The sequence below is a fragment of the Podarcis melisellensis genome, assembly GCF_964234715.1.
Source record: "Podarcis melisellensis genome assembly, chromosome: 8".
In the NCBI taxonomy this organism is placed as follows: domain Eukaryota; kingdom Metazoa; phylum Chordata; class Lepidosauria; order Squamata; family Lacertidae; genus Podarcis; species Podarcis melisellensis.
The window spans coordinates 2,606,644-2,632,147 of record NC_138540.1 but is presented as its reverse complement, the minus strand read 5'-3'; the positions used below and the strand labels follow the sequence as shown (position 1 = coordinate 2,632,147).

The 25,504-nt window shown below is 45.9% G+C and overlaps 1 protein-coding gene across 7 annotated transcripts in view; it reads right to left on the bottom strand.

Annotated features, from left to right (window-relative positions):
* FAM178B (family with sequence similarity 178 member B) overlaps window positions 1-25,504 on the bottom strand; it is a 186,467-nt gene that overhangs the window by 52,691 nt on the left and 108,272 nt on the right. For 6 of the 7 annotated variants that reach the window (XM_081921282.1, XM_081921281.1, XM_081921283.1 and 3 more), the window contains one exon: window positions 14,252-14,327. The exons of the other annotated variant lie outside the window; for it this stretch is intronic. In XM_081921282.1, the coding sequence (XP_081777408.1) occupies window positions 14,252-14,327 (76 nt within the window). The remainder of the gene's footprint in view (window positions 1-14,251; window positions 14,328-25,504) is intronic. 7 annotated transcript variants of the gene reach the window in all.

The following is a 25,504-nucleotide window of genomic DNA, read 5'->3' as shown; positions in this document are numbered from 1 at the left end:
AGTTGGAGGTGTTTTTATACATTAAAGGTAAAGGTAAAGGTACCCCTGCCCGTACGGGCCAGTCTTGACAGACTCTGGGGTTGTGCGCCCATCTCACTTAAGAGGCCAGGGGCCAGCGCTGTCCGGAGACACTTCCGGGTCACATGGCCAGTGTGACATTGCTGCTCTGGCGAGCCAGAGCTGCACACGGAAACGCCGTTTACCTTCCCGCTGGTAAGCGGTCCCTATTTATCTACTTGCACTTTAACCCACAGCGCCACCTGTGTCCCTTTTTTATACATTACTGGAGTCAAATACCAACAGTACATCATTTTCATTTAGTTTTCTCTCAATGTACAACAAGCCATAAATTTCAAATCCTCTTTCCACAACTTCTCCCATAAGTTAAATTGTATATTATAACCCACATCTTTTGCCCAGTGTATATTACAGCTTTAACTTCTTCATCCTTAGTGTCCCATTCTAACAGTAGCTTATACATTCTTGATAATAGTTTCTCATTGTTCTCCAATAATTATTTTTTGAACCTTGAGAATTCCTTCCCAAAGCCCACTCCTTTGTTGCTCCTAAATATTTAATTGGTGATATTGCAACCAGTCCGTTAATAGGTGCCTTATATCTTGAATTTTTTTCAATTTCAATTGGTTTTCCATTTCAGTTAACAGCTCTCTATAGATTGTCCATTCTCCTTTCATGTTAATTTTTTTAACAGATATTGCTTCTAGTGGGGAAAGCCATCATGATGTTTTATTCTCTAATAAATGTTAATATGTTTCCTGTACCATAAAACTTGATTTCCTTATAATGTGGTTCAGGAACCCTTTGTGTACCTTTGTTTTCCCATATCCTAAGTATGCATGCCAACCAAATCTATGATCATGCCCTTCCAAGTCTAATACATCTGTATTTTTTAACATTATCCATTCCCGTAGCCAGCAGAGAAGGACACTTCATAATATAATTTCAAATGTGGTAGAGAGAATCCACCCCTTTCTTTAGCATCTGTTAGCAATTAAATTTAATTCTGGGCTTCTTCCCCTGCCAGATAAATTTAGAAATATCCTTTTGCCATTGCTTAAAGTGTTCTGGCTCCTCTGACCACGGTATTGATTGGAATAAAAATAGCATTCTTGGCAATACATTCATTTTAATCATCGAGATCCTTCCCCCACAAAGATAAATTCATCCTTCCCTATACCTCCATATCCCTCTTTATTTCATTCTAGATCTTTACATAATTATCTTTGAAAATAAGTGCTGGAGATCTAACAAGGTTGAGGGTACGTTTTATCATATGTAGTGGACTTGTAAAAGGGTAAAAGAATATTGAGAAATGATATATAATGAACTGGAAAAAATGTTCAAAAGTACCTTTCCAAAAAGAGTCCTTTTTGTTGGGGATAAATCAGAGGGAAATTCCTAGGTGTCAAAAAGGACTGTTTATGTGTGCCATTATTGCAGCCCGTGTCTTGTTAGCCCAAAAATGGAAAACGAGTGCGGTCCCAACCAAAGAAGAATGGCAACTTGCAGATTTAACACATAGAATAAGAGAACAAGAAAAATGCAAGTTTAAAGAAGACTGGAAAATGTTTATGAGTAAAAACTGTGTTCATTTAAAAACGCTGGTAACATTAAGATAATTTCACAGTGTAAATAAGATTTGATAGATGTAACAATGGATTATTGAATGGTTTAGTTCATGTAAAATATGCAGCGCTGTATAGTATGCAAAACGAACCACTGAAAGAGAAGAAGGGGAGTCATTGATTCAAGGTTGTTTAAATGAATATTCTGAAATGTAATTTAGAAAATTTAATAAAAAACTATTTTAAAAAAAGATATGTCCGGGAGATGTGTGGAATTCCTCCCAGGGCTTCTGCAGAGCTTGGGCCCCTGTAGCAATGCAGCCCTAACAATGGGCAGAATAAAGCAGCCGCCTCCGCTGGCAGACACTGGGGAGCCATGAGGTGTTGTGGGGAAGACCTGTACGTGCCCTATAGCCAGCTCTACACCTGCTGGTCTAGCTTGCTGCCCTCAGGGGCAGTGCAGCATGCAGTCCTGTCATCAGGGCCAAGGTAAGATCCAGCTGTCTGTCTGCTTGCCTTTTGAACATCGAAAGGGTGTGTGTGTGTGTGTGTGTGTGTGTGTGTGTGTGTGTGTGCCATCTTGTCCTTTGCCTCAGGCAGCAAAACATCTTGGCCCAGCCCTGGATGTGTGTGAGCCAAGGGGCTGCTCAAGCAGCGGCTTGCAGGCGTGTCGTGCCTCTGCTCGCCCCTTGCTCTGTCCTCCAACCGGTTTGTTGTTAGCAGCTCGTGACTCAGGGCTGCCTGCCTGACAGCAAGACTCACCCATTCTGCCGGCAAACAACAGCTCAGCATCCCACTGAAGGCACAAAGAATAGCAGAGTTTGGCAGGAAATTGCAGGAGCTCCAAACCCTGGATCAGAAGCCTGCAGTCTATACAGGCACACACACATGTGCACTGGTTTTATTGCTGATGTCGTGTGCTCTGCGATGGAGCCGTGGGCATAGTGCAATTGCTATGCTGCTATTGAACTATGCTGTGCAGCACAAGCAGAGCAGAACTATCCAGTTCTTTGCCTTAGGACAACTTTTTCTTGGTGGGGGGCATAATAAAGGGAGACAGTGCTCCTGAAGGTAGGAGTCTATCAATTGATGAAGATGATCATCCAAATGTCATAGACCGAATGGAGCAAACAGCACGCAGACCTAATGGTGGGAGGAAAAAATCCTTAAATAAGAGACACGGGGGAATGATTAATGGACTTCAATGTCTGTACACTAATGCGCAAAGCATGGGAAATAAACAAGATGAGCTTGAGCTCTTGGTACAGCAAACTAAATATGACATAATAGGCATCACTGAAACCTGGTGGGATAAGTCCCACGATTGGAATGTAATAATGGAGGGATACAATCTATTTCAGAGAAACAGACCAGACAAGAAAGGAGGAGGAGTGGCGTTATATGTCAGGGATGTGTATACCTGTGAAGAGATCCAAGATTTAGAACCTCAAAGCCAAAGTGAGAGCATTTGGGTCAAAATTAAGGGAGAGAAGAATAACAATGACCTCATTGTGGGAGTTTACTATAGATCCCCAAGACAAACGGAGGACATAGATGATGCCTTCCTGGAACAGATGGCCAAGCATGCAAAAGGAAGGGAGATAGTAGTAATGGGGGACTTCAGTTACCCGGATATTTGTTGGATGTCAAACTCAGCCAAGAGCTGTGTATCTGAAGAAGTGTGCATGCACACGAAAGCTCATACCAAGAACTAACTTAGTTGGTCTTTAAGGTGCTACTGGAAGGATTTTTTTTTGTTTTTACTATGGCAGACCAACACGGCTACCTATCTGTAACTCAGCCAAGAGCATAAGGTCAAACAGATTCCTCACTGGCCTTGCAGACAACTTCATTGTCCAGAAAGTGGGAGAAGCAACAAGAGGAACAGCCATTTTAGATCTGGTCCTAACCAATGTTGATGACCTGGTTAGTGGGGTAGAAGTGGAAGGATCATTAGGCACGAGTGATCATGCTCTTCTGAAGTTTACTATACAGCTGAAAGGAGCAGCCAAGCATACTAGGACTCAATTTCTTGACTTTAAGAAAGCCGACTTCATAAAACTTAGGGAAGTGCTGGGTGAGATCCCATGGACAGTAATACTAAAAGGAAAGGGAGTTCATGATGGCTGGGAGTTTGTTAAGAGGGAGATAGTAAAAGCACAACTTCAGGCAATACCAATGAGACGGAAACATGGAAGGTGCCTAAAGAAGCCAGGGTGGCTATCTAATGAACTTTTAACTGAGTTAAGATTAAAAAAGGATGTGTACAAAAAATGGAAAAGGGGGGAACCACCAAAGAGGAATTCAAACAAATAGCCAGCACGTGTAGACACAAAGTCAGAAAAGCTAAAGCACAGAATGAACTCAGGCTTGCTAGAGAGGTTAAAAGCAACAAAAAAGGCTTTTATGGGTATGTTCGTAGCAAAAGGAAGAACAAAGAAACAGTGGGGTCACTCAGAGGAGAAGATGGTGAAATGCAAACAGGGGACACAGAAAGGGCTGAACTCCTCAATGCCTTCTTTGCCTCAGTCTTCTCCGATAAAGAAAACAATGCCCGACCTGAAGAATTTGGAGCAAATGATTCAGCAGAGGAAACACAGCCCAGAATAACTAAGGAGATAGTACAAGAATACTTGGCTAGTCTAGATGTATTCAAGTCTCCAGGGCCAGATGAACTGCATCCAAGAGTATTAAAAGAACTGGCAGATGTGATCTCGGAACCACTGGCAGTCATCTTTGAGAATTCCTGGAGAACAGGCGAAGTCCCGGCAGACTGGAGGAGGGCAAATGTTGCCCCTATTTTCAAAAAGGGGAAAAGAGAGGACCCAAATAATTACCACCCAGTCAGTCTGACATCAATACCAGGGAAGATTCTGGAGCAGATCATTAAGCAAACAGTCTGTGAGCACCTAGAAAGGAATGCTGTGATCACCAATAGTCAGCATGGATTTCTGAAAAATAAGTCATGTCAGACTAACCTGATCTCGTTTTTTGACAGAATTACAAGCCTGGTAGATAAAGGGAACGCAGTGGATGTAGCCTACCTTGATTTCAGCAAGGCATTTGACAAGGTGCCCCATGATATTCTTGTAAAGAAGCTGGTAAAATGCGGTCTTGACTATGCTACCACTCAGTGGATTTGTAACTGGCTGACTGACCGAACCCAAAGGGTGCTCATCAATGGTTCCTCTTCATCCTGGAGAAGAGTGACTAGTGGGGTGCCACAGGGTTCTGTCTTGGGCCCGATCTTATTCAACATCTTTATCAACGACTTGGATGATGGACTCAAGGGCATCCTGATCAAATTTGCAGATGACACCAAACTGGGAGGGGTGGCTAACACCCCAGAGGACAGGATCACACTTCAAAACGACCTTGACAGATTAGAGAACTGGGCCAAAACAAACAAGATGAATTTTAACAGGGAGAAATGTAAAGTATTGCACTTGGGCAAAAAAAATGAGAGGCACAAATACAAGATGGGTAACACCTGGCTTGAGAGCAGTATATGTGAAAAGGATCTAGGAGTCTTGATTGACCACAAACTTGACATGAGCCAACAGTGTGACGCGGCAGCTAAAAAAGCCAATGCAATTCTGGGCTGCATCAATAGGAGTATAGCATCTAGATCAAGGGAAGTAATAGTGTCACTGTATTCTGCTCTGGTCAGACCTCACCTGGAGTACTGTGTCCAGTTCTGGGCACCATAGTTCAAGAAGGACACTGACAAACTGGAACGTGTCCAGAGGAAGGCAACCAAAATGGTCAAAGGCCTGGAAACGATGCCTTATGAGGAACGGCTAAGGGAACTGGGCATGTTTAGGCTGGAGAAGAGGAGGTTAAGGGGTGATATGATAGCCATGTTCAAATATATAAAAGGATGTTACATAGAGGAGGGAGAAAGGTTGTTTTCTGCTGCTCCAGAGAAGCGGACACGGAGCAATGGATCCAAACTACAAGAAAGAAGATTCCACCTAAACATTAGGAAGAACTTCCTGACAGTAAGAGCTGTTCGACAGTGGAATTTGCTGCCAAGGAGTGTGGTGGAGTCTCCTTCTTTGGAGGTCTTTAAGCAGAGGCTTGACAACCATATGTCAGGAGTGCTCTGATGGTGTTTCCTGCTTGGCAGGGGGTTGGACTCGATGGCCCTTGTGGTCTCTTCCAACTCTATGATTCTATGATTCTAAAGGCAGCGGCAGATTTCCAGCAATGGACACCGGGTCTTGAATTGAAGAGCCAGTTTTCCTGCAACAGAATCACAGGTGGGCCAAAGATTGCCAGATTCAGCAACGTAGTGCTGGTTGCCGGTGCCTGGGATGGGTGTGCACTGGAGCAAAGCGGGGCTGCACTGAGCTGCCTGCCCCCCCCCCTGCAAAGGGGGGAGCCAGCCAACGCAGCCCTTGGTGGGCAGAAATGGGGGACTGGGACGGGCCATGCCGGGGTCACCTGTATGGAGGCGCCTGGTTCACACCCACTCAAAAATTATGTGGCCAGGGCCCTGGTACCCCTCACACTTCACCCCCATCCAGTTCATAATTAATACATACAACATTAATACAAAGAATGTATCCAGTTGTTCAGAGTACTTCACATGCTTCAGTCATCCTTACAAGGAAAAGCACTATTCTTATTCCCACATTGCAGATGCAGGAGCTGAGGCCGGGAGAACAGCCGCTTGAGGCTGAGCTCTGAACTCATGGTTCATACTTGGCCACAAAAGCATGGCAATGTCAGTGGGCACTTCCAGACAACCTGTTTATTGAGCATTCATCTTGATTTGTTTGCAGGGAGATTAGACAGCATGGGCTATTTAATGTGATTTGTAGCATCAAAGCCTTTGTTGTTGTTATTGCACACTTTCCAGTACATTTTCCTGTCGGTTTCCTTTAGGGAAGCCGTTTTGTTCTGCCAGAGCTTCCAAACCTGAATTTGCTGGTATGTGAATGAGTCCCACTCAAAAATAGCAACAATGCCCGGGAAGTGAACTAACGGCATTCTGCCCCTTTGCATGGAGCTTATCTGGCAGCATGATAGGGATGTTGGGCGAGTCAGCAGCAGCTGCAGCAGAACTTTGCGCTCAGACCCATGAGGAGGGAGGGTGACAGGGCAGGTGAATGAAAGGATCAAACAGTAAGAAGGCCTCTCAAATGCAAGGACTGTGACCTGGCCAGTTTGTGGACTGCAGCTCTTGAGACCAGGAGGCAATGGAGTGAGCTGATGAGCCCAAGACATTTCTGGAGCCACTCAAAACAAACTAGGATATAATGCTGGCAAAGGTCTGAGAGAGAAGGAAATCAAATAAAACTGGGAGAGGAGAAAGGAAAGGTGAAGACAGGCATAATAAAGAAACAGCTCACAGCAGATATGTCAGCCTGGCTTTCTTCAACTTTCACCAATGAAATGACAGGCATTTGGCTGGCACAGCCGGCAGCCTTGCCCCTTCTGCCATGCTTCAGGAGTGTTGATACCTTTTAACATTGTTAGAAGTGCTGTACAAATGCCTGCCTTTATATCATCATTTGTTGCTGTATTAATTTTAAAAGTTTTTATTTATTTATTTTAAACTGCTCTGGGGAAGAGAGTGTGCTGCTCCCAACTTGCAGGACTGGTTTCCCTGTCACTGCCTACTCAGACTTGACTCTGAATAGCAGCCTCTGTCTGATCTGCTTGGCACGCAGCGGGGGCAGCTTGATAGACCTAGAAATGCCCTGCATGCTTCTCCCCAATGTGAAGACGTTTGTTTCCAGTTACTTTGTTGTCGTTAGCAAAAAGAAGGGATTGTTGGCTCCTGTCTTAGCTGCCACTTGCTGCTCACATGATGTGAGCCCCAAGACCACAGAACCAGAGCCCAAAGGATTCTACCCCACACATGCGCCCCACAGATGTCACATGGGAGTGAGCAGTGCGGCTTGTGGGCTTGCAGTCAGAGGATGAGGGCCGGAGGCTGCACTGGGGATGAACAAGCAGAGCAACCTCCTCTTCCCTGGCCCAGACACGTCCCTTGAAGAGGCTGCACGGCGGGTTCCCTTCCCTTGGCAGAAGTTGTGGGATCAGTTCACTCACCAGCAACCAGACAGCGGTTCTGTGTTTTCAGCTCCCCCAACTGACTTGCAGCAAAAGAGAACCCCACCCCTTCTCCTGAAAAAGGCAGCCCTATGAAATAGGAGGCACCCTGACACCGAAATAAAATGAGCCAACAATCTAGGGACACAAGGGCAGACTTACGAGAGACACCAATCCAACCTTTCCGTGCCATTCCTTTTTGCAGGGGAGATTTGCAAGGGCAGAAGAACTGTTTGGGAGATGGGCTTCATCTTTTGCAGGCGTGCTCCCAGGATTCTCCCGGGACTATTGACTCTCCTCCTCCCTTTGCATACATGTAAGTGGAAGTGCAACTTGCAGGGCGGGGGTTGCACTTCTCAACCCCTATAAGGACCCGAGCTAGCAGGCAGTCCCAGCTCCATTTCTTAGGCTTCACCCTGCCTGCCCTGAATAATGTTGTTTGAGCTCTGTGAGCTGCCACCAGTGCTACAGTCTCTGCCTGCCTGGGTTTTCAAGCCTAAAAAGGCAATGGAACAGCAAGCAAATGGAAGGCAGCCAATCCACCCCACTCCCCCGAGAGAAGGGAAAAGGCCACTCAGAAAGACAGCCTCTGTTCCCAGCCAGGCCTGACCTTCTGTAGGATAGGATGTGGGTTTCTGCTGAAAGGGATCAATTCACATGACACTGACCCAAAGCCACCATTCCTTGACCTCACCATTGTCTCCCATCGAAATGGCACGAGAGAGGGGGTAGCAATGTGGGTGTCAAATCCAGACTCCAGCAGGGAGGGAAAGGAGGCTAGCGGGAAGGGGGCAGCCTGTGAGACTAAGAGAGCCCTGCTGGATTAGATGAAGCGTCCGTCTGTGTAGTCCAGCATTCTGTTTCTCGGGCTGGCGAAGCAGATGCCTCCAAGAATCCCATATCTCGTGGTACATGAGGGCAGTAGCCTCCTCCAGCTGCTGCTCTCCAGTAACGGGGGTTTGTGACTGGCAGCCATGTGTCGGGGATTGGCGGGGCTCCAAAGTGCACATGGCAGAGCCAGGGACCAGCGATTTATGGGGTTGGATGCCACCCGTAAGGCAGGAAATAGGGCAGGGGGCGGAGATCACTTTAGCTTACTTTTTCTGCAACTCTTTTTGAGATATGGCAATCAAAAGCCACACACAGTACTCATATTCTGGTTATACCATAGAGTTTTATAAAGTTGTTATGATATTGGAACTTCTATTTTTTCATCCCTTCCCTAATGATCTCTAGCCTGAAATTTGCTTTTTAAAAAACAGCTGGTGTACTCTAGCACAGTGTTTTGACCGAGCTACCCAGCATGATCCCAAGACCCCATTCCTGTTACATCAGACTCCATCAGTATGCATGCAGCTAGGATTTATTTTTATTTGCCAAGATGTGCTGAACAGTACACTTACTTACAACGAACCTTGTTTGCTATTGCCCATTCACTCGGTTCTGAGGGATCTTTGGGAGCTCTTTACAATTCTTTTCATTTATACCAACCTGAATACTGTGGTGTCATCAGCAAGTCTGGCCTCTCACCGTCCTCCCCTGTATCTAGGCTGTTGATGAACATGTTAAAAACCAAAACAGCTCCTTGGGGAACCTTACTTATGTGGGAAATTTCAGTCAAATATAACTAGCAAGCTTAGGGCTGGTTAACGCATGAAAGGGTTAAGACTCAGGTTATTCCCCCTTCACTTTTGGTGAAGATGGAAGTAAAGGATCTTTGTTCATTCTAAAGTTGACCAAGACAACACTGCGCTTCAAGCCCAGACTGTGTGCCGAGAAGTATTTTTCTGTGTTTTGTAAAACATTTTTTTTCTACCTGTGTTCTTCTTGCTGCTGCATGGAATAACACATTTAAACTTGCTAATGGTGTGATCTGTTCATTGCAAGGAGGGTAGAAATGGGGAAGTGCTGTAAATGGGTTAAATCTAACAGCCTATATTCCTAGGCTGTACTGTTGCTTGCTTTTGTGGTTTATGACTTTGCTGCTGGGACTCTGGCTCTGTTACTGGAGTTTGACTGCCCCACATTTCTGGATGTAGGCACCCAGCGCATTCTTTTATTAATTAGCCCACATGGGTGATATATACTATTTCTTCCCCTGCAACCTAATCCGCCTTTTTAGCAACCAGAACGTCTCTCATTACTGTCATTATCAGACCTAAACCTTTGCTGCTTGTTCAGGACAAGGATGAAGAATACAAGGCATCCAGATATTAAGTGGGGGTTGGTTGCAATTATTTCCTCTACTCAGCCCATAATCCAGCCATGCTGATGAGTACATTTTTTTTAGCTGCCTATAAAAAGTGTGCTTGTTTCTGCACCTCCACAACGCCTGCTGACTCAGTATACCATAAGTCAGTACTGATCCTTCTTCAAGCTGGCCTTGTAAAGGCCACCCTGAATTTCCCAAGGCTCCAGGAAGGAAGAATGCACAATAACATCATAGGTCCAGGTCAGACTGTGCATTTAAACAAATAATTGGCAAGAAGCCTGAAATGGTGGAAACTGGAAAAGGTGGCTTAAGCAGAGTCACAAAACTGATCCAGCTTCTCAGAAACTTTGGCAATTCCACTGCTAATCCCTGATAAAGTCCAAAATTCTAAGGCTTGAGTTGGGAACCCGGTGGTCCTTTCAAGGACTGGGTGTGCTCAAGCCACAAAGTCCTTCTTCAAAGAATGGTAATGTGACACACATCTGTGCTTGTGACTGGCCGGCATATATAAGGCCTTCAGACTGGACTGGGCAGGCCAGGTGTAAACCGGCTCTTGCCTGGCCGCCTGCTTGCTGCCTCAGGCCTGAGTGCAGCTTTGTTTCCAGTCTGGCTCAGCTGCCTGCTCCCCTGGCCGAGCCCTGAGGCAGCACGCCTTGCGTAGATCGGATGGGCTGAGTCGGCACTTCTGGGCCCCACTGCCCTGCCAAGCTCCTGTGCAGACTTGCCCTTGTAAAAGCCATTCCTCCCTGTGCTCTCTTTCCCTGCCTCCCAAGTGCTTCTAACTCTGCATAACCTCGTTGTGGGTTTGAATGTTAACAAATCAGCAGAAATTTCATTTCCACGGAGCACTGGAGGGGAGGGGGCGGTGGGGGGGGAGGAGAGGGAAAGCAATCTGTCAGATCTCCTCTCCGTTCACGTCCATTCCCATCGCTCCCCATTGTGCCTGCTGATTGCTTATTCTTCTTCCTTAAAAAGAAGCCTTGGAGAATATTTAAACAATAGCTTACTTGCTGGGATGAATCACAAAACATATATAGAGCTAAATATACAAAAATAAGCCGCCCACCTGCACGCCTTTCTCGGCACACAAGCGCAGAAGCCAAAGGAGTTTCTGCTGTGATGGGCTTTGGAATAAGCCAAGTTGGCAATTTCGAAATTACATTCAGTTGCTGGAGCAGAAAACAAAGTATACAGCTCTGGACGTCAACTAATTTTTTAAAATGGGGGTGGGGGTTGATTTTGAACGAAGCAAAGCCAGAGCTGGCTTTGTCTGTCAAGTCATTCCCTTGCAACCCAAGCTGCATGCAAAGGACTCCTGAACTCTCTCCTCTCCATTGCACACAAAACTTTTACCAACCTGGGGCCGATGGGAGATGTAGTCCAAAACATATGCGGAGCACCAATGTTGGTAAAAGTTGGTGCACAGCAGGGGGCTACAGGGGGGATAGCCAGGTTTTTTGCCCTGGGCAAAGCCTCCAGAGGGATACCATTGAGGCTCCTAGCGTGTGTGTTTGTTTGTGTGTGTGTGTGTGTGTGTACACAAATGCACATGGGAGACCAAACTGGGTCTTTGACCCTGGTGAAATAAAGCCTAGTTTTGCCCCTGGTGCACAGCAAGAGAGGCATGGGTAGCACGCAACCCCCCCCACCCCAATCTTAGGCACCCCACCTTTTACTCTTGTCCATAATGCAAGGGCAGCTGTTCACTGCCTGGGGGGGGGGGGAATTGAAGAGTCATTTGTCTAGCATCTCAGATACATTGTGGGGGTTCTTGGGGTCCTCCTGGGGAGCAGATGGGAAGCCCTGGGTGCCAGACTGAGTTGCTAGACCTCCAGTTGCCTACCCCTAATATACAGAAATGTGTGGGAAAGGGCTGATGTATTGCTCATAAGGAGAAAAAAGTTTATTTTCATTCTGTGATCCTGCCAAGTCTTCATCAGTTTGCATCATTCAAATAGAGTTACAGATTTTTTAAAAAATGTTTCAGCTTGTTTAAGATCATAAGAACGTAAGAGAAGCCTGCTGGATTAGGCTAAAGAGGGCCCACCTAGTTCTGCCTCCTGTCCTCACAGGGCAAACCAGGCGCCTCTGGGAAACCGGCAAGCTTTCTTTAAACTGAGTAGGGAGAGTTCGGCTGGAACACACAGAAGGATGGGAAGCAAGAGCGATGGAGGACTGGGCATGAGCAGGTGAAAGGCAAAGACACAGCAGAATGTGCAACTGCCTTAGTGGATGTGACTCCCCTTCTCTCTCTCTCTTGCTTTGCTACCAGCCCCTCCTGCCAAAACGTAGGGCGAAAGCTCTTTGAGGTGCAGAGCCACCTGTAAAGCAGGGGCAGCCAATGTGGAAGTACTGGCTTCCATCCTTACTGAACGTTGGCTCTGTTGGCTGGAGTTCAAAACAGCAGGAGAAAGGGCACCGGGGTGGGGAAGGTTGCTTTAAACCAGCATGAATGTCTCAGTCAGTAGAACATGAGACTCTTAATCTCAGGGTCGTGGGTCTGAGCGCCCCCCCCCCCCGTCAGTCAAAAAGATTCCTGCATTGCAAAGGACTAGATGACCCTCTTGGTCCCTGGACTAGATGACCCTCTTGGTCCCTTCCAGCTCTACAATTCTATGAATGCTTCAGCAACAGGCATCCTGGCTGGGCCCCAAACCCAGCCCTTCTGATGACTGCCTCCCTCCTTGGTTGTTAACCAGGAGGCATATGAGTGAGGAGAAAATGAGTTCGGGGACAGCAGGATTCCCAGCAGTGCACCTATGGCACTGGCGCATAAGACCCACAGGCTTTTTCCAGTGGCCTTGATATCCTTTTGTGAGGGTAGATATATAAATACTTTTATAAATAAATAAATAAATAAATAAATATTCATCAAAACTCTTGACACAGAAAACATTCTACCAGACTATCTGGCCCCTCATGTATGACAGATATACATGCTCCTGTCTACACGAGAGTGCAATGTGCGGGAGATGCTGACGGCAGGGCACATGCTGCTAGAAAGGATGCTAAGAGCAGGCGGCCTTGCTGCTGTCGTGTCGCTTTCCTCCCCAGGGATCCCATCAGCCTTTATCAGTCCCAGATGCAAGCAGCTATATTAATTTTCTGGCATTGCGTTCAAAGTTGAGAAATCAAAGCCAGGAAGGATTGGAACCCAGTCACACATGGCAGTCACAAAACCACGGTGTGCACCTCCTCCCTTTCTCCTCCCCTCCTCTGCCCTGGGGGGGGGGCGCAGGGAGATGGAACCCAGATGAGGGCAGAAAAGTTTCTGGAAGAAACGATGGTTTCTAGATGTCCTAGAGGGTGTGCCACCTTTCTAATTCGGCGGTTGTCAACGTGAGCCTGAGGGCTGCTTCTAGATTAAATGCAGGGAGGGGCGAGAAGAAAGAAAAGAAAGAGAAATGGGAGAAGTGAGAGGGAGGGCGAAGTGGGTGGCAGAGGGGCAGGGAGAACACAGGCTGCAATAGAGAGAAGGGGAAGAGAAAGCAGAGAACGAGGGAGGGAGAAAAGGGGTGTCCTGCCCACTTCTGGCCCCAGCCTGGGGTTCCCTGGCAGATTCCCCCCCCCCGGAATGTATTCCTCAAAATAAAATGACTTGTCCTTTCGTGCCGTAATGTGTGTCAGAATTCTGACCTGCAAAGGTTTCTTCTGCTGACAGGGAGTTTGCAAGGCACAACGTGGCTCTCCTTCTGTGCCAGGGCCAGGCTGCCCTGTGTCACACCTGCTTTGCTTCCCCTTCTGGGTAGACATGCTCAGACGTGCACATCTGCAGTGCTCAGCCTGCTGGGGAGTTCTGAATGCATTCTAAGTCACACCTGGAGTTCTTGGGGCCCTGAAAGCCTGGCTGGCACCCTGTCTGCACCCCAAAATGTGTATATGAGCTTGGAGAAAGGGATGCAACAACTCGCTGACAGTCACACAGACATAGAAAGGCCTCTTTCACAGGCAAAAATTTGACAACTGCTGGTCTACACAAATGTTTCAGCATCCACAAACAGGATGCAATATCCCTGCCAGCCATGCTCCCAGAAAAACCCATAGCCAGTATTCCTAGGGAGCTCCTGCTATACAAGAAAGGCGATTCCGACTAAACCTCAAGAAGAACCGTCTGACGGGAAGAGCTGTTTGACAGCGGGATGGTCTCCCTTGGGAGGTGGTGGACTCTCCTTCCTGGGAGGTTTTTAGGCAGAGATTGGATGCCCACCTGCCATGGATGCTTTAGCTGAGATCCCTGTGTTGCAGGTTGGGCTAGATGGCCCTTGGTTTCCCTTCCAACTCTAAAATTCTGTGATCCTTTGATTCTATGATTCTTTGTTGGAAGGATCTCAGGAAAGCATCATCAGACCTGGAACCAGTTCACCCTCTTCCCACATTTTCCCACACTAACCTCATTGCTCACTGCTGTCTGCATCTTTCCCAGCAGCTTTGTAATGAAACAGAGACTCAGGTTCCTGCGCAGTTGTCTAGAGGAAAGATGAGAAAGCATCAGCCTCTCCAGTCCCATGCCAAGAAGCCTTCCTTTCCTTCACCATGCCATGGACCAGCTCTGCCAAGAGGGTGGCAGATTGGTGATGTTACCAAAGGGCAGCAAAGTTTCTGTTTTTAAATGGAATTATTACTTGTTTTTTTTAAAAAACCAACCCAACAAGGGCGGGCAGGACCATTTGGATTGTATGCCCCAGGTGCCAAAGTGCCCTTTGGATCAGTCCTAAGGATCCCCACTCTTTTTCTCTCTCTTCAAGGCTCTCAGGGACCCTCCAGATATCCTTTTCATGGGGCATTCGTGGAGACTGGGGCAGTCATATGCAACCCCACTTTTTAAGAACTGTTCAAGTCTGCAAAGGTTTTGGGATGAACATACTGCTTTGCATCATCAGCACCTGCCCCGTAACATCCTGCTAGAATCCTGTAAGTTTTCATAACCACAAATATTCAGGTGGGGACAGGATTCACCCTGCTTTTGCTGTGCTATAGCACAAGAGTTCCCTTCTAGACAGCAACAGTACAGTAACACTGGGGAAGCATCACAGAGCAATGATTGAAGAGGGAGGATGTGTGGGTGGTCCAGTATAAATTCACAACTCATGCACTATTACTGAATCTGTGACATGCTGCAGAATACACCCACAAAAACCCCACTGGTCTGGAGGGACCTCAGTCTCCCATCACAGGTTTCCTTCACTCCATGAGATTTGTGTCAGGAGAACCACTGGGTGGATTGTGCCCCATATTAGTGAGTGGCCTTTTGGGTTTCCCTTCTCTCAGGCAATGAAATCATCTTGGACAGATCCCACCAGCACCATGCAAAGGTGTCGGTTAGGAGTGAACCACAAACCTCTTGCTAAAGCATTGGCAGAGCTTTACTGCCTCCCACTTTATTTAATTTGCTAGCCACTCTGTGAGCATTCTTTTGGATGATTTTCTTTTTACTAATTAAATTTAGACTGTCCTCTTATTATGTTAGCACTACAGTTGTATCCTCTTTCCGTATTCTGGGTTGTATTATTATTATTTTATTATTAGATTTATATACCACCCTTCATCATAAGGTCTCAGGGCAGTTCACAGGATAAAAATAAGTAAAACAAAACAGCACAACAACAACATGCACACCCTTCCCACAGACTCATTTAAAAGGCTGTAGAATATTAATCAGCCCATGGCCTAGTTGAAGAGGAACGGTTTCTCCTGGCATCTAAAAATTGGATTATATCCAGTGCAGTGCTAAGTTAAAGTCACTTAGTGGGATACTTACTCTACTGGTGGGATGTTGTTGCCCAAAGGAATGCCTGAGCAGGTTGCTGGCATCTTTGCTGCACAGTGATTCTCTGCTGGCGCAACACTGCATTGGATTCCTCGGTTGCGCTGCGTTACTCCCTTGCACGAGGGCCACTGCAGAACTCTGGCACCACCATGCAAATCAAAAGCTTCTGTGCTAACAGGCCACTCTTATCATCCCCAGCATTAGGCTGGAACTCCTGACCCTCACTTCAAGTCATAATAAGCCACCTTGGCTACATTCAAACGCCAAGCAGCAGCAAGTAAATTAAATCAGCTATATGCATTCTGACAACGCAAACTGGCACACTGCTCTTTCGCTGACGGTGACGGCCCTGGCAACAAGGCTGGCAGCCCGGGATCCCTAAGGGTCAAGCCAGGCAAGATGTAAAAGCAGTCATGGGAGATTGGGAATGGCGTTATGGCAGGAGGGGGGGAGTTAACGCTCCCCCCTCCGTCTGCACCAGACCCCAGAAGGCCAGAGCACTGATGAGCAGGGATGAGCCCATGCATCCTCCTCCAGGGATTCAGCGCTGCAGAATCTCCAGAGCTTGCTGCCCCTTGGGACTGTGCCAAGGCCCACACCCTTCTCCCCAGCCCTGCTTCCCACCCTCCTCGAGTGTTTTTGCCTGGCTAAAATGTGTCCATGAATGTGAGCATGTGCAGAAATGAGCCCATTGCACAAGGGGGGCATTTATGGAAAGGCTGCTCCTCCGACCTTGGTCCTTGGCCCAACCTGCCACTGGCATTTAGCCCCCAGAAGGTGGCCCATGAGGGAATGTGGTCACAAAAAGGGCCCCCCACCCCTGCCAAATAAAGTGGTGGGTGCACCCAATATGGTGGCTTAGGGTGAAAGAAGGCCTAATGCAAACAGAGCCTTTACAGGAGTCCTTGTGTGAGCCTGGCTTCTTCTTGGGCTCGCAGTTGCCGCAATGGGACTACATGGCAGCAAACTGAGCCCTGATTCAGCCACCGGCTCTGTCTTTCCCCAATTCATGAGCAAGCTGCCTGCCTTTAAAGTGTCACATGAATGATATCTGTTTATAGGCCCACCCTTCAGCTTCTTCATAGGAAGAAAGAGAAACTTTTCCTTTTATATATGCAAAGCTGTCCTGGGAGTTTGGGAATGAGGGCAGATTGCAAGCATCATAAGCAGCACCAGCCACAGCTGGCTTTTACTGACAATTTGCAGTATTATTCCCCCCTCCCTGGCAGTTTGACCCTGAAGATGGAAAAAGGTGTTCTGCCTGAACTGAACGGAGCTGAGCCACTTTGAAACTGAACCCGCTGCTCTACAAAATGATGTCTTCATCCATGATGTTTCAAGGTACCCTTCAGCCCCTCTATTTGCATACCATTTGGGAATCCCTGCTTTAAATGAAGAAGTGTTTAAATGAAGAAGAGGAGCCTTCACCAGCCTGCTGCCCCCGCCTCCAAGTTCTGAATTACAGTTCCCCTCAGCCCCAGCCAGCCGTATGGGGGCTGGAGCATGGGAGCATGGCCATTCTGGCAGAGGCTGGTGGCAGATGCAGGGCAAAACATCTGTGGAAGGGCACCAGGTTGGCACATTTTGAGTGGAATGAACACATAACAGCGCTTAATTCCTGAATAAACCGCTGAGAATTCATTGTCCTTCTGTGGTGTTCCTTGCTGCTGAAAGAGAAGCCCTTTTGTTTTCTTCTGCTGAGGGTGCGTTCCTTTTGTGTGATGTGTAAATATTACTAGCACCATGTGAAACTCTGCAACTTAGTGCTGCTTCACTTCCTACAGGATTCCTCCTACAGGCAGCTTTTTCGCTGTATATACACACGGCATGGAGATTTCACACAAATTCCAGATTCTTTTTTAATATGCACAAAGAGGGTCACATAATGTGCAGAGTCCTAATTTTTAAAATTTCTTTAGAATATTTGTACACCAACCTTCAGAAAAATCCCAGAGACGTTTACAATATAGTTTAAGACTTTAAAACAACAATAGCAAAACAAAATACAACAGAACATTAAAGCAGAGTGTAACCCACATTAAACACACCACTACTTAACATAGTATAAAATCGTTTAAAATGCCTGAGAGAACAATCACACCTTAACCTGGTGCCTAAGGTCACTTTCACACAACCTGTTTATTAAGCATTCATCCTGATGTGTTTGCACAAAGGTTGAGCAGAGGTGACAGCTATTTACTGAGCATTCATTCTTATTTGTTTCCGGGGAAGATAGATGATGTTGCATTAAGCAAATGTTATCTCACACTTTCCAGTGCCTTTCCCCATCACATTCCTTACTGCAAAAAGGCAGCGGGGGGGGGGGAGTTTCGGGGGGGGGGCAAGTCCGTTGTGCAAGAGCTCCAAATAAACCTGAATTGCACAACCTGCATTTGCTGGTAACTGAATCCCACATAAAAATGGTGACATTCTGGAAGCACCCAAAGTGACCAGATACAGTGGTACCTCTAGATACGAACAGGATCTGTTCCGGAGCCCCGTTCGCATCTAGAAGCAAACGTAGACTAGCGATGGCACGTCTACGCACGCACGCATCGCTTTTCGCCGTTTCTGCGCATGCACGTGCGCATGCATTTTGAGCGTCTGTGCATGCGCAAGCGGCAAAACCTGGAAGTAATGCGCTCCGTTACTTCCCGGTTGCCGCAGAGTGCAACTCAAACACACTCAACTTGAAGCATATTCAACCCGAGGTATGACTGTATACTTCTTTGGGGAATGTGTGGGTTGCCACCTGCCTTTCCCCCAGTATCTTGGGCACCTGAAGAAACAGCTTAGCTAAAGATTTGGGCAGGTTGGCATGGGAGCAGGTGGTCCTTAAGGAGAATGGACAACTCAATTGACATTTGTTCCAATTCAGTGGTAAACAGCATGTTTTCCTGGGGAAATTGTTAGGGCGGGCACACACACACAAAACTGCCCAGACCAGGCCTCTGAATCACAGACCTGTGCCTAGAAATCGCAGCACAAATGGAAATGTGGATGAGCTTCTGCTTCTCTTTTTTTTTAATATAATTTTTATTAGGTTTATAATATACAAAATTCAAATTCCAAATACATGTTTCCATAAATCTAATGGACTCCCCCCATCTTCCGGACACTGCATTCTCTGTAAAACCAAAACCTCAGCAATTTGTTGACTTATTTTAAACATAATAATATATCTTCCATTTTATCGTGATATCTGGTCTCTAAACATTTCAATCCAAATCCATTAATTTTTAGTTTCAACACAATAAAATTATTTCATTACACCACTTCTGTCTTGTTGTGCCTTATTTACCAATTCAAAGATTTACCGATACTGAAGCTATAATTTCCTAGAGAGAAGCATTTTTTAACATTCATACAACTTATAATGCTTTTTCAAATAGTCCTTAAATTTTTCCCAAACTTCCTCCGTTTCTTCTTCTCCCGAGTCTCGAATTCTGCCAGTCATTTCAGCCAGTTCCATATAATCCATCAGCTGCGTCTGCCATTCTTCCAATGTGGGTAGATTTTGTGTCTTCCAGTGCTTTGCCATCAAGATCCTTGCTGCTGTAGTAGCGTACATAAAGAAAGTTCTATCTTTCTTAGCCACCCTCTGGTCTACCATGCCCAGGAGGAAGGCCTCCGGTTTCTTGGGTAAGGTGAGTCTAAGCACCTTTTTTAGTTCATTATGTATCATCTCCCAGAAGGCCTTCACCTTCGGGCAGGTCCACCAGAGGTGTAGAAATGTCCCTTCCTCCTCTTTACATTTCCAACATTTATTGTCAGACAGGTGATATATCTTTGCAAGCTTGACTGGGGTCATGTACCACCGGTATGTCATTTTCATAATATTTTCCTTCAAGGCACTACATGCCGTGAATTTCATTCCGGTGTTCCATAACCTTTCCCAGTCTTCAAACATAATGTTGTGCCCCAAGTCCTGCGCCCACTTTATCATGGAGGATTTAACAATCTCATCCTGTGTATTCCATTTAAGCAGCAAGTTGTACATTCTCGAAATTAACTTAGATTTTGGCTCAAGCAACTCTGTCTCTAGTTTCGATTTTTCCTCCTGGAAACCCACTTTTTTGTCCGCTTTAAAAACTTCCTGGATTTGAGCATAATGCAACCAATCTCGCACCTTGTTTTTTAACTTTTCCATACTCTGCAACCTCCATTTATCTCCAATTTTTTCAATTATTTCCCAATATTTAGGCCAATGGGCCTCCATATTGAGTCTTTTACGTGCTTTGGCCTCCATCGGTGAGAGCCACCTCGGAGTTTTACTCTCCAATAAGTCTTTATATTTTGACCAGACCATAAAAATTGCCCTTCTGACAATATGGTTTTTGAACAATTTATGAACTTTAACCTTGTCGTACCACAAATATGCATGCCACCCAAAAGCATTATCAAATCCCTCCAGGTCGAGGACATCGGTGTTCTCCAACAAAATCCAATCCTTCAACCAGCAGAGGGCTGCAGATTCATAATATAACTTCAAGTCCGGCAGGGCAAACCCCCCTCTTTCTTTCGCATCTGTTAGTATTTTAAACTTTATTCGGGGCTTTTTGCCCTGCCAGACAAATTTAGATATATCCCTCTGCCATTTTCCAAAACATTCCACCTTATCCACGATCTGGAGGGCCTGAAACAAAAATAGCATTTTCGGCAAAACATTCATCTTTATAGCAGCTATTCTGCCCAACAAGGAAAGTTTCAATCTTGACCATGTTTCCAAGTCTCTTTTGATCTCTGACCAACATTTCTCATAATTGTCCTTAAACAAATTCAAATTTTTGGAGGTCAGGTGCACCCCTAAGAGCTTCTGCTTCTCAAGTTAGCCAGAGCCTCGCTATCCTCTGGGGCCAAGACCCACATCTGGAACATAAGACTGGCCAGCCAATGAGAATATCCAGGACTTCAGTGGAATAGGAGTTCCATTGACTTGGACTGCTGCTCCTGCTAATCTGGGGAGCCTTCCTTAAACAGCTCACTGCCACAAGAGAAGGGAGGTGTTCCCACAGAGTTCACCACTAGCTTAGTCTGCCCACAACAGTAGCATAAAGATCTGGCGCTCTTAAGCAGTGGCATGAGGAAGCCTTCTTTTTAGGCCCGCAAGACTTTTGCTGAGCTCTTTGACTTTTGCTGAACCATAAAAAACTTTAAGAGTTGGAAGGAACCCGGGGAACCATCTCGGCTAAGCTCCTTCTCCCCAAGACAGGATTTCCTGGACATAAAGCAGCCATGACAGATTCGTGTCCAACCTTGTCTTGAAAAGCTCTAGGGAAAGACATGCTGCAACTTCCTCTTGCACTGCCAAAGCGTTTGTAGTTTCCTGGAGTTCATGGTAGTAGAGCTTCTCCTGTGCAGCCCTTTGCTCCTTCCAACTAGATTAAATGGGGCAAAATAATGTGCATTGCACAGTAAATTATGCAATTTATAAATTATACAATTTACAATTTATACAATACATAAATTTATAAATTATACAATTTATAAATTATTCAATTTACAGGCTACAGAATCCATTTTTTTTCTCCATGCAGAATTTGGATTATATTGCCTGAAAATTATGGTTTTTATCCAGCATTAATCTGGCTCATAGAGACCATGTCTATATCTGTGTTGGGAAAGCTCGGAATGCTCTTCTCCAGAATACATGGCCTTTTAATGTCGTGGAAGGAGGGATCATGGGTTTGTTTCTGTTCTTATTTTTATTATGTGTTTTGTTTTGTTTTTTGTGTTGTACTTTTGTGTTGTGAACCGCCCTGAGATCTATGGGTATACAAATTTAATAGACAACAGTAACATAATAAATTAAGGTTTTCAAAAGGTGAAAATCCGGACACAAAAGTTGACCTCCCCCCCCCCCCAAGTTGTTGAGTCTGTCAACTGGCATGCTGATATGGTCACCCACAAAACCACTCACTGGGAAGAGGGATACCTGAAGAATCCGCAGCCCTGGAGGGAGCCAGGTAACTGCTCCCTCCAGACAAAGCCATGCAGGGCAAACTCAGCTCAGCAATTCACACAGCCTGGATCCCTGCCAGCACTCGAGTCATGATTACTTCCTTAGTTAGATTAGGAGAGAAATGGCTGCAAAGTCTATTGCAATTGTAGCTTTATCATTGGGCACTAGCTGCACAGTGAAGACACTCCACACTTCTAAGGTCTGCCAGCAAGCGACTTTAGGGCTGCAATTCAATAGACCCCTACCCTTGGGCTGGGGTCTTGGGGGGCTGTTGGTGGTGGAGGCCTTGTTTTTATTATTGATATTAATCTTTTGGAACTTTATTTTGGATCTTATATATATGTAGAAATTGTGCAATTTGGTTGTGTATTTTTTGATGTTTTATTTATTATTTATAACTTCTTATGCTATCTTGTAATTATGTATTTTCCCATGTTTTAAGCTGCCTTGAGCATGGCTTGAACTATGGAAAAGTGGCCTACAAATTAAATGATGTATATATGTATGCATCTGGGAGTAAGTCCCATTGAAGTCAGGATTGCACTGCAAACCTCTTGAACCACATTAGAATTAAACACACTGTTTTTTTCTGTCTTCCCACCTTGCCTGCTGATAAAAGGTAAGCCATTTCCAAATATCAGATGGGGAAACTGAATAATATAAAGGACTAGCTCAGAGGTCACACTGGACAACTCTGCTATAGCAAGGCTGCATAGCACACACTGTGGGATGTACCATCACTCAAGCAGTCAAATACAACATTTCCTGTTTGCCCAGAGTGGACACACAGGGGAATGTTGCTCCAGCCAGAAGGACTGTCACACCTGGTCTGGAGCGTCCTCCCCCTGTGTATGACCAGGTAGATGGGTGTGACCCTGGCAGACCCTACAAAAGGGCCAGTCATGCAGCCATCTCTCTCTCTCTTGATCCCTTCTCTCCATTTTGCCTTTTGCTGTCTGCTGGCTCTCAGCCAGCAGCACATGGGCTCATCCCTCACAGAGGATGAACCCACACTTTTCTCTGCAACTGTAACTACAAGATAATGCCTGCCTTCAGGACTATACTGTGAACTGAATGTAAGTAATGATCATTACTTTTAAAAGAAGACTGTCGTGTCATTACTGTTTTTAAGAGGGAACTAAATAGGAAATTTACCAGGAACAATCCAATCTGGACAAGCCAGACTGGACTGCTCAACTTATATGATTCCAATGAATCTATCAACTGACTTCCAGAAATGTGCAAGGGAATGTGCTCTGCTACTAGCTCACTAGTGTGAATAAAGATGGATAATATTTAATCAATATATCCTCTCCTGCTATCCACAACATTTCCCCCGCAACTCTGTCTTCTAACACTTCACTGCCTCCCCCTCAGCCCTTACCACCTGAGGCAGCCACCTCTCTCTGTCTAATGGTAGAGCCAGCCCTGTTAGGGATTGAGTGTGTCTCCTGTGTGAGGGCACCAAAAAGCTGCACAATATGGAAATAACTTCCTGAGAATCTTTGGTACTCAGATTTATATGGGAAGCCCTGCTTCTTACTCAGTGTGGAGAAGGAAAAGCACTTGTTACATGCTCAGTAGTAGTTCTCTTTATTCTTGCTGGAAGTTTGCAGGTGAAGAGTTTACAATGACCGAGTAAGGAACCTCCTAATTACCAGACTATCCCTGTAACTTTATCTCTCTGCGGACTTCTCTCTCTCTCTCATTATTTTTGTTGTCTATAGACTGATACATCTTAGGGAGTATACCATTTACAGCTTCCTCCTCTTCCTCACACTTCTCTCTCGGACCTCAATATGGGAGGTCATCTTTAACTATCCTCATGGCTGCCTTGTTCTTCTCTAGACTAGATCTAGAAACCTTTTCCATCCAAGTTATGCATCTCCTACAACAAACAACTTTATTATTATTTTTACCTACAAGCATCTATGTGTGTGAGACTGCAGCAGGTGTAGTCTACTCTCTAACCAGATCCACTAAGCAAACGCTGCACACTTAGTATAAGAAAGGGCTTCGAAGACCTTGTCATTCAGCTCAGTCTGTGGAGTCTGAGACTTTCAATCTCAGGGTTGTGAGTTTGAGCCCCATGTTGGGCAAAAGATTCCTGCATTGCAGGGGGTTGGACTAGATGAGCCTTGTGGTCTCTTCCAACTCAACAATTCTATGATTCTGTCTAAAGAACAATAGGTAATTGAGCCAGTTACCCCAATAATAGTGTTATCACACATATTAATAGCAACCTTAATTTTGCGAGTGCTGTTGCACCAGAGGGAGGTATCAGCGGACTTGGGGAAGCCCTAAGGTTTACAGAAGTACCACTGTTGTTCCAGGGGCAGGACCCTCGGGAGGGGAATACGCGCCATACAGCCCAATTAGGATGAAAGAGGCTCTGTGGGCATGGGATGCTGAGTGCTGGGGGGAGAGGGAGGAAAGAGAACTTGGACGCAGGTTACACTTGTATTATTTCCTATCTGCTTTCTTCATATAAGGTGCTTTCAGACTGTCACTATTTTCTGGTGGGATGCAATTACATACTGGCAAATTCAATTACAGTTGTTTGGAAGGTATTGAGCCGAACAAAAACAAAAAAGCTCCCCCAAAAGATTGGACTTCTTTTTCAATAAGTGTTATACAGTGGTTCCACTCCTTTCTCCTGGGCCATGTGCAGGGTATGAGTGTTCAAACCCCTGGGCTCTCACTTGTGGGGTGCCTCAGGGTTCCATCCTCCCCCACATGCTTTTTAACATCTATGTGAAGCCACTGGGAGAGATCATCAGGGGGTTTGGGCTGGGTGTTCATCAATATGTGGATGATGCCCAGCTCTATCTCTCTTTTAAATCAGAACCAGTGAGGGCAGTGAAGGTCCTGTGTGAGTGTCTGGAGGCAGCTGAAGGATGGATGGCGGCTAATGTTGTATCCTGACAAGACAGAAGTACTATTTTAGGGGGACTCCCTGGTCCTGAATGGGGTAACTGTGCCCCTGAAGGAGCAGGAGCGCAGCCTGGGGGTCATTTTGAACTCACAGCTGTCCATGGAGGCGCAGGTGCATTCTGTGTCCAGGGCAGCTGTCTACCAGCTCCATCTAGTATGCAGACTACCTGCCGATAGACTGTCTTGCCAGAGTGGTGCATGCTCTAGTTACCTCCTGCTTGGACTACTGCAATGCGCTCTATGTGGGGCTACCTTTGAAGGTGACTCGAAAACTGCAATTAATCCAGAATACCGCAGCTAGATTGGTGACTGGGAGTGGCTGCCAAGACCATATAATACTGGTCCTGAGAGATCTGCATTGGCTTCCAGTACGTTTCCGAGCACAATTCAAAGTGTTGGTGCTGACCTTTGAAGCCCTAAACGGCCTTGGCCCAGTAGACCTGAAGGAGCGTCTCCACCCCCATTGTTCAGCCTGGACACTGAGGTCCAGCTCCGAGGGCCTTCTGGCAGTTCCCTCACTGCGAGAAGTGAGGCTACAGGGAACCAGGCAGAGGGCCTTCTCAGTGGTGGCGCCTGCCCTGTGGAACGCCCTCCCATCAGATGTCAAAGAAATAAGCAACTATCCTACTTTTAAAAGACACCTGAAGGCAGCCCTGTTTCGGGAAGTTTTTAATGTTTAATGCTGTATTGTGTTTTAATATTTGGTTGGGAGCTGCCCAGAGTGGCTGGGGAAACCCAGCCAGAGGGCGGGGTATGTATGTATGTATGAATGTATGTATGTATGAATGAATGAATGAATGAATAAATAAATAAATAAATTATTATTATTATTATTATTATTATTATTATTATTATTATTATTATGGGGCAAGGCATGTGGAAAGTGTAGGATAATAACACTTGCTTTGAGGCACCATCCTCTAACCTCCCAGCATACAGAATGGATGCTCATTCATTGTCTAATCTTCCTGCAAACAAGT